Below are 19,744 nucleotides of genomic sequence, written 5' to 3'. Positions count from 1 at the left end.
CCAGCGAAGTGTGTGGATTCTCTACAAAGATATGCATGCAAGCTAGTGAGCAGCCCACGACCTTGAAGGGTGTGCTCCAACTATCTAACCCAGAAAGTCTGAAACCAACCCAGGACTACACACCAAGTCCATTCATATCTTAGTCTCAGTTTAATAAAAGTCCAAGGCAGTCTCTCGGCAAAAAATAGCTGCCCTGTGCCCAGTCACTGATGTCTAAGAAGTCAGAATGCCTAGCTTCCTGTATTTTATTATTCTGCATTCCTAGAACAGTTACAGAACATGCCTGAAGAGGGCACCGGCTTCTCTTGGTCTAATGGACCCAAAGTACATGGCATAATTTTCAAAAATGGTCTCAAACAAAACTAAAAGTTCAAAGTTTCAAGAAAGCAAAACTCTCAAAACACTTTGCCTGAGACAATAATGCGAACACTTCCAACAACTCCTAGTAAATCCATCCTGCCTTTCAGTGGAGCAGCTGAAAATACAGGTTCATGAAGTCCTGGTTTCTTGAAACTAAAGAAGACACTCAGTTTATTTCAGGGAGTTGAGGCTGATAAGGAAAACAGAATCAAAATGGCAAAAAAAAAAAAAAAGTACAGGAAAAGTGACTTCTAGATTATACTCATTTTCCTCTCCTTCTGGAAGAGAGAGAACATATTTGCACTCAGGTCTACACCCAACCCTAAAACATAGATCAAGTAAGCTTCTATATATGAGCCACAGAATAGCACTAAGGAGGAATTCAGAGTAGGGTTTTTTCAGGAAACTCCAAAATCACTACTGGCTATGGAGTTTTTTTTGAGGGTGATGAAAGTGTTCTGAAATTAGACAGAAGGTAGTGGGGAGGTAATATAACCTTGTAAAATACTAAAAACCAGTAAACTGTACACTTTAAAGGGGTGTTTTTACAGACTATAAATTATATCTCAATTTAAAAAATTTCTTCCTGTCAACCTTTTATATTCAGAATGGCCTTCTAGAAAATGTGCTTGTCAGTTTCACTAAATGGCACTCTAGAAATTCTCATGTTGGCTTAGATCAATCCTCTCACAGCCAACTTCCTTGAAAACCCGGAGATGGCCAGGTCAGTGCATTTTAGGCAAGCTCAGACAATACAACAACACCGGCAGCTGGTCTACTGGGTACACATGGAGAAACAGAAGCCAAGGCAGCAGAGGAGTCTTACCTAGAGAAGCCATTTTCCTTTTCCTTTTTTATTTTTGCATCCCCAGAGGCTCTAATCTGAAAGGTAAAACAACAATAACTGATTAGTACCTTAAAAGGACTAAACTTGAAGAAGCCTCTCCCTTATTTTAGAATATGTGGCCTCAATTCTTAGGGCATCTTGATCTCAGACTGACTTTCCCTGTTAGCAAAACTAAGCAGGTGAACCAAGGTCTTGACGTTTTTCCAAGACTCATTTTTTACAATTCTTTAAGGTGAATTTCCCAATATACTGAGAAATGTTTCCCCTCAAAATGGTGACTTTTTATACAAACACACACACAAAGTGTCAATGGAAGAATACAAAAAATATTATAATGGCTATGTCCAGAAAGGAAAAGATGGAGGACAGTGAATTGGTGGTGAAAGGGAGATGCATTTGTCACTGTTATTCCCTATTTTATATTGTCTGAATTTACCAAGTTCAATCAGCATTACTTTTTTAGAAACTGAAATAAAAAAATTTTTTAAACATCTATGCACATTATTACTACTACTCATTCACAGCCAGATAAGCCTAACTATTTGAGAGGGCTTGTACTGGTTATATAGCAACCAAAAGCCACAAAGGGCACCAGCATCACTAAATTATCTTTCACTCAGGAGGAATTTTTCATTTAGCAGAGGAACAAAGTGGCATTAGGCCTTCTCCTTAAAACAATTTATTTTCCCCCGAAAGAAAAACAGTATTTCCAGAAGCCCCACATTGCTCAACTTATCCATTTGGCATATAAAATGAGGTAATGATACAGACAGATTTGGTGCCGTGAAATGCTGTGGTAAAGGGCTCCGGTTTTCATAGTTTAAGACCTACGACTGGCTCTGAAGTCTCCTGACACAGACTTTTCCACCCAAAGGCCTAGGAGTCTTACTGTGCAATGAAGGTACCTCCACCACCTGCTCTCAAAGGTAAATACAGTGAAAAGTACATCCCACTTCTCTTCCTTCCCCACTGGAAAGTCCTGTACCTTTTCCTCCTTTCGTTTTTCCTTGTCTCTGTCTTTGTGTTTGTCTTTATGCTTTTCTGAGCTTCCATCTTTATGTTTGGTTTTCTCCTTCTCTTTGTGTTTCTTTTCAGAATCTTTATGTTCACTGTGAAAAATAAGACACAAAGAGTTAGCCCAGAGTAGGGACCAGAGTTCATTTCACAGGATCAACTCACGAGACACCCTAAAATAACATGGACCATGGAAACTTACAAAGCTTTAAACACCAGTCCTGACAGAAGGCTCAAGTAGAGGCTCTTGGCTACACACCTTCTTTATCTTGTTAATGTTTTTTTTTTTTCAAAGGAGCAAAGGAACCACATAGAGAAGCATAGTCATTCTAAACAAACCAGGACATTTTTTAAAAAGTAGTTCAGACTATACAGCAAAGCTACTGTATTTCCACATTCTACCAGCAAAAAAAACAATGAAAGCTCCAGCTTGAGCATTTATACCTGATGTGAGGAGGTAAAAAACATGTCATTAAAAATCATTTGGTGGCTCAGTGCCAGACTTGAGACGTATCACAAATGTAGCCACACCAAGGCCTTGTACAGTAAGCAGCCCAACACAGTCGATGTTTCCTGCCCCTTTTAACTAGGAAAAACTAGTCACTTCTAAATGGGGCTTATAAATCCTGTTTGGTCCTTTCCTCACAATAAGACAAGGCCCATCTAAAAGCAAAGGCATGTCCCGTGCTAAACATTTAAAAGCCTTGCTTTCAGAGTGGCTTGTGAACACACGGGTAGCACTTTAAAAAGGTATTGCTCCTCTGGAAAGTAAAATATGACATTACAAAGAAAGAGCCATTAAAGTAGTCATGCCCTGGGATCTAGCTCCTGGAGATTTCACTTTGGGAAAACATTATAGAAAGATGTTCACTTGGATGATTCCCGACAAAAAGGAAACAAAAACCAACAAGAAAAAGAAAAGCCTGATAACAACCTTAGTGAGTAACAAGAGGGGGAAACTGATATATCAAAGCTATGTATCACAGTTATCATCATTATGTAGCTATGCTATAATTTGTGAGTCCTACAAACATACACGGAGAATGTTTATGACACATAATGCAAAAAAGGAACATACACAATGACTGCATTTATATAAAAACATGCATGTGGACAAAGACTAAAGAGCAAAAATCACAAGCTGTAGTTTAAGTTGGCAGAACACTGGCTGACTTTACTTCAGTGCACCTGGCAGGCAATTTAGGCACCTTGCTCACAACAGCAACCAATACATTGCACAAGTTAACAAAAGGGAGCATGAACTCAAGTGCTTTGAAATAGGGGTCCACCCCAGACACAGGACAGTTGGCAGCAACCCCAGGTGACAGCGACAGTCAGGCCTATAGGTTATATCAGCTCTTGCCTTTTCCACCACAGACTATATTTCCCATCTGTCACATTTACTACCTCCAGCCCAGAAAAAAATTAGATTTTTACCAGCAATGAGCTCATTGGGCTATGACTATCTCACAAAGTTTATTCTAAAGAGGTCTGGCTAGCATACTCAGCTACATCAAAGGCTAAAAGGGGAAAAACAAATGATGGCGACTAGTCAGGTGAGAGCCACAGAACCTGGATCAGTAATGCATCTGCTGTCACTCACATCTGTGGGTACAAAAGGAGCCCCAACCAAAGCTAGGAGTTTGGATAACAAACAAGCAGAAAATCTCTGAAATCCAGCCAGGAGGGCAGGGGGCCTAGTATAAACAGGATTACAGGTTTAGGGAAGACTCAGGAACCGTCACAGATGGAAAAGAATCAACGTCCTCTTTTCTTGCTTTATATACTCTCCTTCTATGTTGCTCTCATTAGGTTGTTATTTAGATGTGTCACACGTTGACACACGACAAGTTTCTACACGAGCAAACTTTTTAACTCATGAGAGTTGAGCCTAGTTCTAGCGTGCTTGGAAGCACATGGTAATCAACATTTCCCATTAGACTTTTCTTTCTCAGCATTATTATGATGTCACTCTCTACTCAAGGTGCTCTCATAATCTGTTTTTTACCAAAATGCAATGTTTTGAAAACAGATTTATCTTTTAGTTTGTACAAAAATGGCTCTCAGTTGTATTAACACTCTTACTTCCAATTCTCATTCATTTCTCCAGCTTTAGAATGACTGGTGAAAAAGCAAAGGCACCAAGATTACAACTGATTATTCAGAAGTTTACAGATTTGAAATTACAGGCCCAAGGTTCTGACATTACCAGCAAAATGTCTGAGCTTACTATTCCATTATACAAGCACTGTAGTTTTAGTTTTGAACAGTAACTTTGTAAGAGGAATTAATAGTCATCTACAGAAGTTTACACCTGAAAGTAAAAAATGTGTAATAGTTGTATTCATAACATTAAAAGATGAATATACTTTTCTCCCCTAAAGTAAGAAAAAAGGAAAAAAAAAAAACACCCCACTTTCTAGGCAAGCATTGTTTTCAATGCTTTCACACACACTAATTAAGTACTCACAACACTCCTGTGAAGTAGACTTTATTACCCCCTTAGAATGAAACAGAGAAGTCAGTGGTTCAAAGTCTTATTCAAAGTTATAAAGCTAGAAAGAAAGGAAGTTGGAATTTGAACTCAATTATTTCCATCCCCAAGTTCAGAGTACTTTCCACTAAATCAATACTGTTATATTTCCATAAAGTTGATAACTATCACTTACGGTAGCTTGGTGTTAGAGACAAACGCGTGTGGCCAGCCTGAGATTTGATGTATATGGTCAAAATTTTATTTTACCATCAAGTAGAAACTTTCCAGAATAGAGATCTAGGATATCTGAAATGATAAAACCTTTGGGATAGCTGCTTCTCATTCTATCTTTGCATGAAACTCTGAACGGCTGATTCAGGAACCTAAGTTTAGGAATACTCAATATTCTTTATTCCTTTATGTTCCACATCCCTCCTTTCCCCCTTGGTCTCTTTCTCAAAGCAATTCTTAGAACATTAGTCTGTTTCACTATAAAACTGGCCTTCTGGCAATCACAGCATGGGCACCTATAAATACACACACAGACCTCCAGTTTTCAGCTTTGGTATTTAATATCACACCAACAGAGATCAGGGGGAAAAAAATCAACAAATGACATGGCAATGAGAGAGTACCCAGGCTATCCCAGGAAAGTGAAAAAAGTGAACACAGGATCCTCTGCCTGCTAACCAGGGGGAAATTTATCCAGGAAATTCAAAGTTCCTGCTAGAGTAGTAACCCCTTTGTAGGTCATAATTAATCACAAAGACTAGAATGAGATGAAACTATCAAACCCGACTTTTTAAAGGAAACTCAATCCTCTATTTCCAACCGTTTGAATTTAAGAGAGCAAGTTTGGATTCTTATACTACATGAGCTCAGATGATTCAGGGTTAAGGAACATCTGGTGGTACAAGGTACATTGGGGACTGTTAGAAATTTGGGTTTATGGAGCCCTATTAGGTCTCTGAACACAATGCTAACATCATACCTACTTGTCAGAGGCTGTTCCTGTCCCTGCCTCCAGAAATAGAGAGCAGAGTACTGGGAGTCCTACCCCTCACCCATAACCTCACACTGGCAGGAGTGCCAGTGTCCGTCTTTCTTAGGAATGAACGTACCTGAAGTAAGTAGCAGATGCACTTGGGGATCAAATCCTCTGATACAAAATCACGTCTAAGGCTGTGCCATGGAAGTTAGAAGCAGGCTTTTGGCCACTGGTAGAAAATGCAGCCAATGTGGGATCAGTTAAGCTGACTCATCATCATTCAGGATTTCCTAGCATGTACCTCTTTTTCCAAGACTTAAAACCGGTTTGACATTCACGGTGGCTTAAAGGGCAGCACCTTTTCCACTGACAGTGAGATGATGGAAATTCTGACCAGTGTAAAAGCTCGTATGTTGACTACCTGTTTTAAGAGATGTTACCTGAGTTTTTCCATTGATCCTGCTACTTTTCCGAACACAACAGTTATAATGTCAAAGATACAAAATGGGCTTTAACTATAACTACTGGCCAGTTCAGGAGCAGCAGTACAGATGACTGAAATATTGAAGGAGCTTCAGTGGAGCTAAGTAAGAAAAATAAACTAGAAGGAAGTCTTAATAACGACCAAAGTAAGGAACTAAAAGATCTGAAGAACAAGTACATTTTAAGAATAATTTTAGTCTGGGATACACTGAAAGCCAAAATACAGACAAGCTAGCATTCCTAAAACCTCTGTAGTGGTTACACTTTTGGATGAAATACGAATTTCATCATCAGGAACTCAGAGAGAAAACACCAAATTATTGGCTATGCACAGAAGCCAACTCCTTGGCTCAGGGCTCATGTCTGTCTGGGTATAAGATCTACCGTACAGCAGGGCCTGGACAAGCAGAAGTCAATGCCAAAGAGAACAAATGGGAAGATTCGAAGCCAGAGTGTTCATGCCTATTTTATGCATCAATTAGCTAAATTCCACTAAGAAAAAAGTAAACTACACTATTTTTAAAGCAATGATAATGAAGCCTTTGGTCTGTGACCCTTGTTGGAGCTGAGCAGGCAACAGAGAGGGCTGACCGGGGTTCCCTTATGGTACTTACTAGGAAGAAAGGTGGGAGAGAGGGAAGAAATAGGGGGATGGCAGTAGGAAATCAGGAGAAAAAAGTATTTTCCTTCTGCCCCAAGAGGGCATTTGCTGCCTCTTTAGGAAAAAATGCTGTGTCTAATATTCTGGGAATTGAGGATGTTGGCTATGGGAAACCATCTGTTAAAGAAAACAAAAACAAGTCTGTCCTCTATCACCAATAAAAATATTTAACAGATACTTGAACAGTACTAAGTGCCAGGCACTCTTCTAAGCAATTTAATCCCCATAACAAAACTGAGATAAGTATGAGTATCTTTATTTTATAGATGTGGAAACAGAGACATGGAAAGGTTAAGTAACTCTCCCAAGGAAATACATCTAATGAGGGCTAACTAGGATTTAAACTCAGGCAGTCTGGCTCCAAGTCATGTACTTGCCGGCTCTGGTACCTAACTCCCCAAGCAAAGCAAAAACGAAAACACTGCTAAGGGTAGAAGGAGCCTCTTTATCTTTTGCGAACAAGACCTAGCCACTAATGGCTAAGAGGACGAACTCATGCCAGATACCTGCCCACTTTATGAAGGCAGCAGACCCCTGCAGGCTGCAGCCAATGGAGTCACAGGGGATTCCTATGGGACAGCCTAGAAAGCTTCCAAGCTGTGGAAACGGAAATCTATGGCCCTTCAAAGGAAAGCAGGCAATTAAAGCTTAAATAATGTTTGTTAAATAAAGATTCTAGGGTAAATTCAAAAGTTGCCTCTGGGGAAAGAACACAGCAGCTAGTTTCTTAAAGGCTCTATGAAATGAAGATTTATTTTTTTCTTATGAAAGAAAATTCAATTTTAATTATGAAATCATAGTTTCTATAATACATTTTGAAGAAGACAACAGAAGAAACAATCTTTAAAAAACCCTTTTAGGAAAGATCATATACACTTTAACAACTCTGAGTAAGTACGTAATCATTATTTTCCGGCTGTGCCTTCCTCCTTATTTCCAGTGTCTCCTTCCCCTAGATGGAGAGTACTAGAGTCATCCCTGACTTCCACGTCTTAATTCATCCAACAATTTCATGAATTTCTAATCCTCTAATTTAAGAAATGAAGATTTCTTAATGCTCATCACCATTATAGGTTACTAAACAAAATAACTAGAATTATTAAAACTTGAGTTGAGTTGAGTGGAATCTTAGAAATTATTCAATCCTTCGTTTGCAGGCCAGAGGAGATAAAGGGATGTGCCCAAAGATGCCAAAGCCAATACATATGCTGAACTCCCATTCCTCTCTTAAGGTCCTTATCTCTATTAATAGAGTAAACAGCCACCCTTTATCCAAGCTAGGAATCCTTTTTCTTAGAACCCTCATGCCACTTGTGGCTAAGTCCTATACTTTCTTTCTCAACTATTTTTAATGTCTTCTTGTTCACTTCAGAATCAAGTCTCATCTTCTTGAAATAGCAGTTAATGGTTTTGCCTCAAGCCACTTTTTGGGGGCCTCATTTTCTAACTCATCTTGTTAACCCAGACATCCATCTAACTGGATTTTTCCCAGAACAAAGAACATTAGAATACTTCTTTCTCATTGTCTGGAGTGCCCCTCTTTCTAGCCATCACCTTCCCATGCCAAGGTCTTAACCGTCTTTCCATGGCTAGCTCAAATACTCTTTCCGCCACGAAATCTTAAAAAAAAAAAAAAAGGATTATAGGTAATATAATAGGGCTACATATCACTGAAAACTAGGTCACCACATTAAATGTTGCATAAGTAACTACTAAATTAAATTCCACTACCAAAATCAACAGCTCCAATTTAACAGCTCCAATTTATCTGAATGATATTCTACTAGGCTTTGAGGTAATCATCATCAATTTAGTATGTTACAGTTTTCCAAAGAGCTTTTATCTGCATAATTACATTGAATTCTCCCCCAACAGACCTGAACGCTTGACCAGGCTAGAATTGCTAACAACACTTAACCAAAATGGAAAAAGTCCCAAAAGTTAAGCAGCTTAGGCAAGGACACACAGCTAGTAAATGACAGAACCTGAACTCTTGACTTCTACTTTAGTGTGCTTTTCACTGTATCATATTGATTCTTATGTGAATAGTGATGGTACTCAGTTTCCTTATTTCTAAGCTACTCAACTTCTCTACTTACCTATGTTAGTTGTCCATCTGCCCCAGACAGGATGATATAGGGATGTGTAGTTGAATGGAGAACTTCAGCAAACAGCTCACCAAAAAAGCAGTAAACACATCTTTTAAATGTGATTGCTTTTAATAATGTTGTACATATAAGAGGTCTACCATTAAAGATGATTTATGCCAAGAATGCAACATTTCAAGAGAAATATCTAGTGAGATCCTACAAGCCCAGTGATTCCTTATCATCTGGGTAAGAGTATTCTATGTTCCTTTTAAGAGGATTTATTTCTTTCTTAGAAGAACCTGAAGTGATAAATATCGATGCTAACAGAAAGAAGCAGTATCAGAGATAAGTAATAGAAGAAATTAGTTTTATTTCACTTCAGTGTAAACTCTTCTTGTGATGTTATAGGCCAGATAATCAGAGACAGGGTTTTCACTGGGTCAGAATTTAATGAGATTAATATTTCTAGTGACAAAAACTTTAGGGATCTGGGGTCCCGAGAGAGGCAGCACTTGAAATGATCAGGCATCTTAAAACTTACCTATGTGCATCTGAGAAAGAAGTGCTTGCATTTATACTCAGACAGTTTAGCTACACAAATAACCTTCCTCAGGGAGGGAAATTTGTTTGCTTGTTTGTTTACTGGAAGAAACAAAGTAGTAGGAGAAAATCATACTAGGACTCAGAAGCTCTAGTCTCTCATCTCATCTCTGCCACCACACTGCCATGTGACTTTGGGCATGTCACCTCAGACTCCTGTCCATACAAAAAAGAGATGAGATGTAATGATCTTAATACTCACCCCTTATTTTGCACCCTGAATGAGAACAGTAAAAAAGAAAGCATATGAATAAGATTGGATCTCCTGAGACGAGTTCTACATCCCATTCTGTCTCAGAAAGGCTGGTTTCCCATGCTCTGACACTCCAAGTATGCAGTGCATGTTACTAGCCAGGAGAAAGAGGCCTCCTGGATTTGGGTCCTAAGTGTAGCATAATGAAAAATGATGCTAATATCTAGCAGAGAAGGAAGGAACATAGAAACACTCTAGTGGAAAACTTGTTTCCTCATAATAAACAGCCACCAAAATAGGCAGGGTTAAAGAGCAAAGTGTTAAAATAAAATGAAACATTTTGGAACAGAACATGCTAAATCTTGATTATTCTGCACTTCAGAGGTGATCAAGCAATCCTCAAGGTTTCCTTAATGTGCTGCAGAAGGAAAATGAAGAAACCCAAAACTATAGAAAGATCAGAAATCACTTAAAAGGAACATGGTGTACAGGATTTTACTGGACTATAACCAAACACTTGCTTTGTTGCAAAGAGGTGGTGTGTGTCGGTAGAAGTCAAAACAGGAAGTACTTAAAAGTCTGCTTACAACACATCATCTGGGTAAACTGTCTTAAACTTACTCATATTTGAATTAGAGGTCCAGGGCTAGATTTAGTCATATGTAAACAGAAACTCAGGCCAGGTTCTTCCATGCCTCTTGGCAAACAGGCTATTATTTTCTCGTATTTTGATTAGAATTGAAGAAAATATTACAAGGCACAAAACTGTATAGAACAAATTTCTGAATTTGCCTATGCTATAATCTTGGAAAAATATGTACTTATTAAATAGATGTACAAAATATTATCTCCTCACACTTGTAGAGCAGTTCACAGTTAAAAGAGTTTTTATATGTACTGACTCCCAGTATCTCTTCTGAAGCATGTACTAACATGAGAAAACTAAGAAGATGAGGAAGCGCACTGGAGGTTAGGGAATCTAGTCAAATCACTTAAGACCTAAGTAGACAGACCAGAACCAGAAGGCCTTCCCCTAGACAGAGGCAAGTAAGCTACTATGAACTTTTCAAGAAAAATGATGTCAAAACCAAATCTTTTATTTTTAAAAAGGAGATTCTGGTAAAACAGGGCAGGACCAAACTTTATGTTTCAAAGCCTTTAATGCCACTTTTACCCAATCTTTTCTCCCATCACAGGTGCGAATTATGGTTGGTGAAGTACAATTGTGTCAGAGAATAAAAGATCCATTTTCAAAAGCTTATGTGTTAAATATTAACTTCTATCTTTTTAAAGTCTTTTTGGACAGATTTCAGTTAACATAAAAATTAGTATTTCTTCATCTCATCTATAAGGATTTTCCTCAGATGATGAAGTTCTTCATGGTCAAGACTATCTTGTATTTTGGCACTTCACATCAACTAGCACATCATAAACATGACTAGGAAGACAAAAATACTCATTTGACATGATCAGTAATTCCACTAAGTATATACCCAAAAGAATTGAGAATAGGGACTCAAACAGATACTTGTACACTCATGCTCAGAGCAGCATCATTCACAATAGCCAAAAGATGGAAACAACCCAAGTATCCATCAACAGATGAATGAAGTTTTAAAAATGTGGTACACATCTACAAGCTTCTGCAGAGCAAAGGAAACCAGAAATAAAACAAGAAGAAAACCTACGGAATGGGAGAAAATTTTTGCAAGTGAAACCGACAAAGGCTTGATCTCCAAAATATATAAGCAGCTCATACGACTCAATAAGAAAAAAATAAACAACCCAATCCAAAAATGGGCAGAAGACCTAAACAAGCAATTCTCCAAGGAAGACATACAAATGATCAAAAAACACATGAAAAAATGCTCAATATCACTAATTATCAGAGAAATGCAAATCAAAACTACAATGAGGTATCACCTCACACCAGTCAGAATGGCCGTCATTCAAAAATCCAAAAATGACAAATGCTGGAGAGGCTGTGGAGAAAGGGGAACCCTCCTACACTGCTGGTGGGAATGCAGTTTGGTGCAGCCACTATGGAAAACAGTGTGGAGATTCCTCAAAAGACTAGGAATAGACTTACCATATGACCCAGGAATCCCACTCCTGGGCTTGTACCCAGAAGGAAATCTACTTCAGGATGACACCTGCACCCCAATGTTCATAGCAGCACTATTTACAATAGCCAAAACATGGAAACAACCTAAATGTCCATCAACAGGTGACTGGATAAAGAAGATGTGGTATATTTATACAATGGAATACTACTCAGCCATAAAAACCGACAACATAATGCCATTTGCAGCAACACGGATGCTCCTAGAGAATGTCATTCTAAGTGAAGTAAGCCAGAAAGAGAAAGAAAAATACCATATGAGATCGCTCATATGTGGAATCTAAAAAACAAAAACAAACAAACAAACAAAAACAAAGCATAAATACAGGACAGAAACAGACTTATGGACAGAGAATACAGACTTGTGGTTACGGGGGGGGCGCAGGGTAGAGGGTGGGAAGGGATAGACTGGAATTTCAAAATTGTAGAATAGATAAACAAGATTACACTGTATAGCACAGGGAAATATACACAAAATGTTATGATAAATCACAGAGAAAAAAATGTGACAATGAGTGTGTATATGTCCATGAATGACTGAAAAATTGTGCTGAACACTGGAATTTGACACAGCATTGTAAAATGATTATGAATCAATAAAAAATGTAAAAAAAAAAGTATGTAGGTCTAACAGGCCCAGAGTCCTGAAAGAAAATTATAATTTAATTATTAAATGCCTATCTACCAGAAAAAAAAAAAATGTGGTACACATGAAATGGAGTACTATTCAACCATAAAAAGGAATGAAATCCTGATACTCAACAAAATGGATAAACTTTGAAAACATTATGCTGAGGGAAAAAGGACAAGTATTTTATGATTCTACTTACATGAGGTATCTAGAATGGAAACATGCAGAGACTGAAAGCAGAACAGATGCTGACAAGGGATGAGGGGAAGGGGAATGAGGAGGTATTATTTAGGAAGTTCAGAGATTATTATTATTATTATGAATAAGTTCTAGATATGGATACTGGTGACAGTTGTACAATATGGTGAATATACATAACACCACTTCAAAATGGCAAACTTATGTCATGCATATTTCACCACAAACACACAAAAGTGTTTGAAACATGGGATGGCCAAAGGGAACTACCCTATAGAACGTTGAAAATATGTTAAAAGAGGAAAGGCAATGGTAATTGATGGAGCCACAGATCATCCACCCATTGATTCAATAAATATATACTACTAAGTTAAGCCTTGAGGATGTAAAATGAATACAACAGACACCAGCCCTGCTCCCAAGGACCTTAAGAGTTTAACAGGACACACAGAAAAGTAAATAGACATTTTACAACACCAACACAATTTGGTAATTACTGTGATAGGAATATATTCAAGGTGCCAGAGAACACACAGAAGTGGCATTTACATGAGGAGGGGTGGGCAGAAAGGATGCCTGAAAAAAATAAAGTCTAAGCTGCAACTAAAATAATATTAAGAGGGAAACAGTGTATTCTAGAACCAGTAACAGCATGTTTAAAATCTAAAGGTATTCAAGAGGGGAGGGTATAACTCAGTGGTAGACTGCATGCCTAGCATGCACAAACTCCTGGGTTCAAAACCCGGTGTCTCTCCAATAAAAATCAATAAATAATCCTAATTACCACACCCTTCCCCACCTCCCCACCACAAACAACAACAAAAACAACAAAATTTACCAAAAAACCTATGGGTATTCAGAAGACACACTGTGTCTGAGAAACTTAAAAGAAGTTCAAGGAGATGAGAAATGGAACATAACGGTAATTGGCAAGAGAGATGGCAGAGGAAGAGAGCCAAAGACTGTTAAGAGAATCACTCTGGAAATTGGAAGGAGATTAAAAAGGTAGCCAGAAAGATGGGGAAAAAAATGGAGGCATGAAAGACAAGGGAAGGTGGTTTTAAGGAGGAGGCCTGGGCCCAGAATATGCTATATCCTGGCAAATGGTCCATGTGTATTCTGCTGATGACTGTAATATTCTATAAACGTCAATTAAATCAGATTGGTTGATGATGTTCAAAGTCTTCTACAACCTTAATGATTTTTTCTCTGCTTATCCTAACAACTGAGAAATAGGTAGTAAAATCTGACTATAAATATGGACTGTTTATTTCTCTTTGCAGTTCTATCAGTTTTTACTTCATGTAGTTTGAGGCTCTGACATCAGTGTATAAATATTTGTAACTGTTATTTTATGTTCTCCTGATTAATTGGTCCCCTTTTATCACCATGAAATGAACTTCTTTATTCTTGGCAATATTCTTTGCTTTCAAATCTACTTTGGTAGATACTAATATAGGCTGGGCAACTATAAACTGGAGAAGAAAAGATACATGTGAGTTGATTGGATTCAACTACAAAGATTAAATTCACTAGACTAGTGAAAATGGAAACTAGATACTGAAGTGATAAGAAATGAGTGGTGGATAAGAAAAGACCACAGGAGTGGTAGATGGTTTGTGAAGAAACACCCCCACTAGAGAATATTAATCTGGTTATTTTAATGGTTCATAAAGACTTATTCATTAACAATTTCATTAAAAATATTTTTGAAGTGTTAATGATTCACTTTAATGATTCTTTTTAGAACAGACTTAGAAAGCAATTCTCACTTTAACTTGTTTACAGACAGTAAGCCAAACTAATGAAGTAGTTCTAAGAGACTCTAGGCCAGAGGCACTTGTTCCAATAAATGACTGAACTTTATGCTCCCTTCTAACAAAGACCACTATGGGAATATTAGGCCTTCCACCACTATTTGACGTTCTCACCAACAACTGCCTTTAACTCAAATTGAAGTGGAAGTCCTCATTTTCAACAAATGGTCCTATATCCAGAGATATCCTAAGTCTCTGGGCTTGACCACTTGCCTCCTACACCAAAAAATGGCAGCAAAACAAACAAGAAAACATCTTTCTGATCCCTTTTGAATTCCAGAGAGAGCACTACTGAATTCCAGAGAGAGCACTACTGAGTTTCATATATACTGGTGGTCACTGGCTTTTCTGAGAGCTAAGCCCCTTTGATAACATGATGAAAACTAGGAATGTTCTCTCTAGGAAAATCTCATATACCCAACCATCTGCATATGATTTCAGGGGCTCACAGACCATGGAAGCCCAAGTTAAGACTTTTTACATTTATATCCTTTGAAGTACAGAAAGAAAAAAAAAAATAGCAAGTCTCTAATCTAGTCATCTTTTATCAAGCTCCCTGGATACTTGATTAAATGCCATTATGCGTTAACAATTCACCATACTTGCTTTGTACATCCTGATCTGAACAATGGTATGCCCAGTTAGACCTGAATTACCAAGGTCTCCTCTTCACAACTCTGGAATCAAGTCTCTGCTTACTTTGCTATCCATGCTATTTACCCTATGGCTCAAGTTCAAGACTATTCCAGGTGAGCCAAATCACAGCCAAACCACTGGTGAATGATAAGGGACTTGCTGGTTCAACCCTTACCTGTTGCTATGCTTGGACTTCTCTCGGTCCTTTTCCTTGTCCTTTTTGTGCTCTTTGTGCCGGTGTTCTCGATCTTTATGTTTATCTTTGTGTTTATGAGAATCTGCAACCATAAGACGTGAGTCAGTTAAGAGGAGTCATGAGCTATCTCTTGCCCACCTACCTTGACAAGCTGGTCAAGAAGCACAATGACAGGATTTAAATGGCATGGCAGCCATAACGGCACATTCCACTGAAAGGAAAGATTTCACAAAGCAGTCCAGACAAGGCATCCATTTACCCTGCTTCTAAAACCAAGATGTGTTGTAAGTATACAGGAAGAGTGGAGCCAATTCTACTGTAGAAGTACTTGGCATTCTTCTCCCTAGATCTGATACTATAAAGACTAAGCAATAAATGATTCAAAGGGATAAATCTTGAACACTGATTCTCAAGATCAGACGGTTATCTATGTAACTTCTGGAAAATCCAAACCTTGAGAGATAACTGTTTTTAAATCAAATTTAATGAAGTACAAAATTTCTACACAGTAAAATATACACATCTCAAAGATACAGTGTGATAAGTCTAGTAAACATATGCACAGATATAATCTCTACCACAATCAAGATTTACAACAATTCCATTACCCCGGGAAGTCTCCCTTGTGCCCATTCCCAGTCAATCCCCATTTTCCACCCCATAACCGGAAGCAATCACTGATCTGCCAGCACAGCGGATTAGATTTGTTTAGATTTCTAGTCTCAAATGAATAAAATTATATAGGATTTATTACTCTTTTGTGTCTGGACTTCTTTCACTCAGCATATTTCTGACATTTAACCATGTTGCTGGATGAATCAGTAGTTGGTTAGATTTTAATACTGAGTGGTATTCCATTGTGTGGATATGCTATAATTTAATCTATCCATCCACCTGCTGATGGATATTAGCATTATTTCCAGGCATTGGATTTTATGAATAAATCCGCCAAGAACATTCAAGTCTTTGTGTAGACATGTTTTCATTCCTATTGGGTACATACTTAGTAGTGAAGTTATTGAGTCATACAGTAAATAGCTTAACTTTTTAGGAAACTGACAAACTTTGTTTTGAAGTGATTGTACCATTATACATACCCATCAACAATGCATTAGAGTTTGAACTGCTACAAATTCTCACCAACACCTAGTATTATCAGTCTTTAATCTTAGCCATTCTAGAAAGTGTATAGTGGTAACTCACTGAGGTTTTAATCCAGTTTGCTGATTAAATGATGAGTATCTTTTTGTGTGCTTACTGCTCATTCATATGTTTTCCTTAGTGAAGTATCTTTTCAAATCTTACCCCATTCCAGAGTTATAGATTTGCAGATACTAATATACATAAGATAGATAAACAAGTTTACACTGTATAGCACAGGGAACTGTATTCAATATCCTATGGTGAAAAAGAATATGAAAACGAACATGTGTATGTTCCCATGTGACTGAAGTATTGTGCTATACACCAGAAATTGACACATTGGAAACTGACTATACTTCAATAAAAATACATTTAAAAAAATCTTTCCCGTATTTCAAAAATATTTGTCTTCTTATTAATGAGTTCTAAGAGTCCTTTTTACATTATGCATTACAATTTTTTGGTCAGGTATGTGTACTGTGAATATTCTTTTTCCTAAGGGTTTTATATAGGTAAGGGACAGGGTACTTCTTTTTTTATCTATGAAGATGTCCAGTTGTTCTAGCACCATTTTTTGAAAAGACTGCCCTTTCCCCAATGAATTGCCTTGGACCTCCTTCCTGAAAATGAAGTTACCACATAATTGCAGATCTGTTTCTGGAGCCTATTTTATCCTTATACAAACACTCACCATCTTGACTACAAACACTTGACATCTTGACATCTTGACAGTAGGGCCTTTATTTTTTTTCCATAGTAAGTCTTAATATCAAGTAATGTAAGCACTTCAGTTTTATTCTTTTTAAAAAACTTTGGCTATTCCATGTCTTCTGTATTTCCATATATACTTTAGATTCAGTTTGTCAATTTCTTTAAAAAAAAAAGTCAGCTGGAAACTTGTGTTCATAGGACAATCTGAAGAGACAAGACATCAAAATATCACTGTGTCTTTTGATCCATGAACATGGTTATCTCTCTCCACTTTTTTAGGTTAGTGATGTATCAGAATTAACATAAGGGCCTATTAAAAATGAGGCTCACTGTGGTCAGGTCACTACAATGTTGACTATGAATCAACTGAAATAATCAATTGAAGTTTATGTATCTAACACACGTGACAGCTTTAAAATATGTCCAACAGACTCTTTGATACTCCTTTTTTCAATGTGCAGTCTAATTTCCGTCTGCTTAAGCATAGGCTGGACTTAGTAACTCAGTCCTAAAAACAGGATAAGGTAGAAATGTCAGTATGCAACTTCTGACATCAAGTCATAAAAGGCACTGGATCTTTCCCCTTGCTCTCGGGGAAGCCAGCTGCCAAACTGCTAGGACACTCAAGCACCTCTATGGAGAGTACCCTGTGGTGAGGAATTGAAACTTCCTGACAAAAGCCATGTGAATGAACCACCTTGAAAGTGGGTCCTCCAGTCTCAGTGAAGCCTTCAGATGATTGCAATCTCAGACCCTGAGCCAAAACCACCCAGTTAAGCTGTTCCTGGATTCCTGGCTCACAGAAACTGTGTGAGAAAACAAATGTTTGTTATTTTAAGCTGCTAAATTTTGAGGTAACATGTTTCACAGCAATAGATAACTAACAATAATGAATAGGCAATGTGCGTGCTTCCCCTACTCCTGGCTCACAGCAAAAGAAGCCACATTTGGCATAATCCACTAAGTATCTCTTCTGTACCAGGCCCTGAGGAAGCAGAAATTTGCAATGACCTTACCCCTAGTTATAAGGTATTCTCATACCACAGGGGTGTGAAAAATAAAATATGGTGTTAGAATTAGGACTTGAACCCAATCTTCCATATAGCAGAAAGAATCCTCCAACTTCTGAAAATCTCAAGTCTAAAATTTCAAAATGCTGAGTCAACCCAATACACAAAGTTGGTGGCCCCTATGTACTTGACAGTAATTAATACCCTCATTATGTCTGCCCTAAACTAGCACTTATGGTTAAAACTGTAACAATGACAAAACAAGTCACCAGCACCATAATCTAGAACAAAGCCTGTGTTGTTAGATTTTGTTTATAGGCCAGTATTAAACAAGGAACAGAATGTCAGGATCTGATATTATAGCCAAAGGGTATGGCAGGGACATAATACAAAAACAAACAAACAAAAAACACCCCCACTCTGTGTATAATTCAACAAACACATAAACATGTATAAAAAAGACTAGAAGACAGATATCAAAATGTTAAAAGTAGTTATCTTCAGGTGGTAATTTAATGAACAATTTGAGTTTTTGTGTGTTTACTTCACCTGGCTGTCCAATTGTTCTCCCAAGATGAGTCACCTTCATGTTAAAAAAGTTATTTTTAAAAATTACCAGGCTTTAAAAATTTATTGTGACAAGTACTAGTGTACACAAGGAAAAGGTAGTATTATTAAGTCACTAAAAAGCACTGAATTTAAAGAAAAAGAAAACTAAATAAAAGATAAATTGAACGTAACTCCAGGCAGGTTTCAGATAACCAGTCTGCCAAAACATTATCTTGTTAAGTGCACAGAACCTCAAAATTGATTTTAAAGCCAGGTCTCCCATCCTTTTAAAACAGTTGCTAACCCAAAAACATAAAATCAAAATGTCTGGTAAGAAATTTGAGGTTGTAGCTGAAAATTTCACTGATACAAATAAGGTCTAGGTCAAAGATCTGAACCCCAAGTTTCCCTACTTTAAAAAGAAGTTACATGTCTACTATATGCTCATTGTGCTATGTGCGCTGTGACAGGTACCAAAAAGAGTAATATATGACACCTTCTTCAAATATCTTAACTCAGACTGGGCCTTCTGAGGAAACAAGACAGGGACGCAAAGTGGGATGAGATGTCTCCTTAACACCGAAAGTGTGTAAACAAACTAAATTGCCAATAGACAAGGAAACAACTGTAGAAATGATCTACACTAGGTAAACTGATAGATAAATATCAGTTTAAAGATGCATACGAAGTACTTCTAGATTAATCATGTCTGGAATTAGCTTTAAAACACCCTCAGACCAAAAAAATGGGGGGATATGAAGACAGATAAAACAGGATTGGAAAAAGACCGATAGTTATCGAAGTGGGCAGACAAGATACATGGGAGTTTACCATACTACTCTCTACCCAAATATGCTTAAAACTTTTCACAGTAAAAAATTAAACACTATCTTTAAATTTCATACTTCCCAATCCCTCATTTTTATTATATGAGTACAGCAGGAAGACTAGCGTAGTCCAAGAGAAGATTTGTGTTAAGAAGCAGTAAGTGATAAAGTCTGATAGATAAAATTAACCAA

General features: G+C 37.6%; 1 protein-coding gene across 1 annotated transcript in view; it reads right to left on the bottom strand.

Annotated features, from left to right (window-relative positions):
- Positions 1 to 19,744, bottom strand: part of TOP1 (DNA topoisomerase I) — an 80,369-nt gene that overhangs the window by 37,303 nt on the left and 23,322 nt on the right. Inside the window, exons 3-5 of the mRNA XM_006202539.3 lie at positions 15,292 to 15,394; positions 2,193 to 2,316; positions 1,187 to 1,242 (exon numbers count right to left, since the gene is read on the bottom strand). Coding sequence (XP_006202601.1) covers positions 1,187 to 1,242; positions 2,193 to 2,316; positions 15,292 to 15,394 — 283 coding nt within the window. The remainder of the gene's footprint in view (positions 1 to 1,186; positions 1,243 to 2,192; positions 2,317 to 15,291; positions 15,395 to 19,744) is intronic.

This window comes from Vicugna pacos, chromosome 19 (assembly GCF_048564905.1).
Source record: "Vicugna pacos chromosome 19, VicPac4, whole genome shotgun sequence".
NCBI lineage: Eukaryota > Metazoa > Chordata > Mammalia > Artiodactyla > Camelidae > Vicugna > Vicugna pacos.
This window is presented reverse-complemented; position numbering and strand designations above follow the sequence as displayed.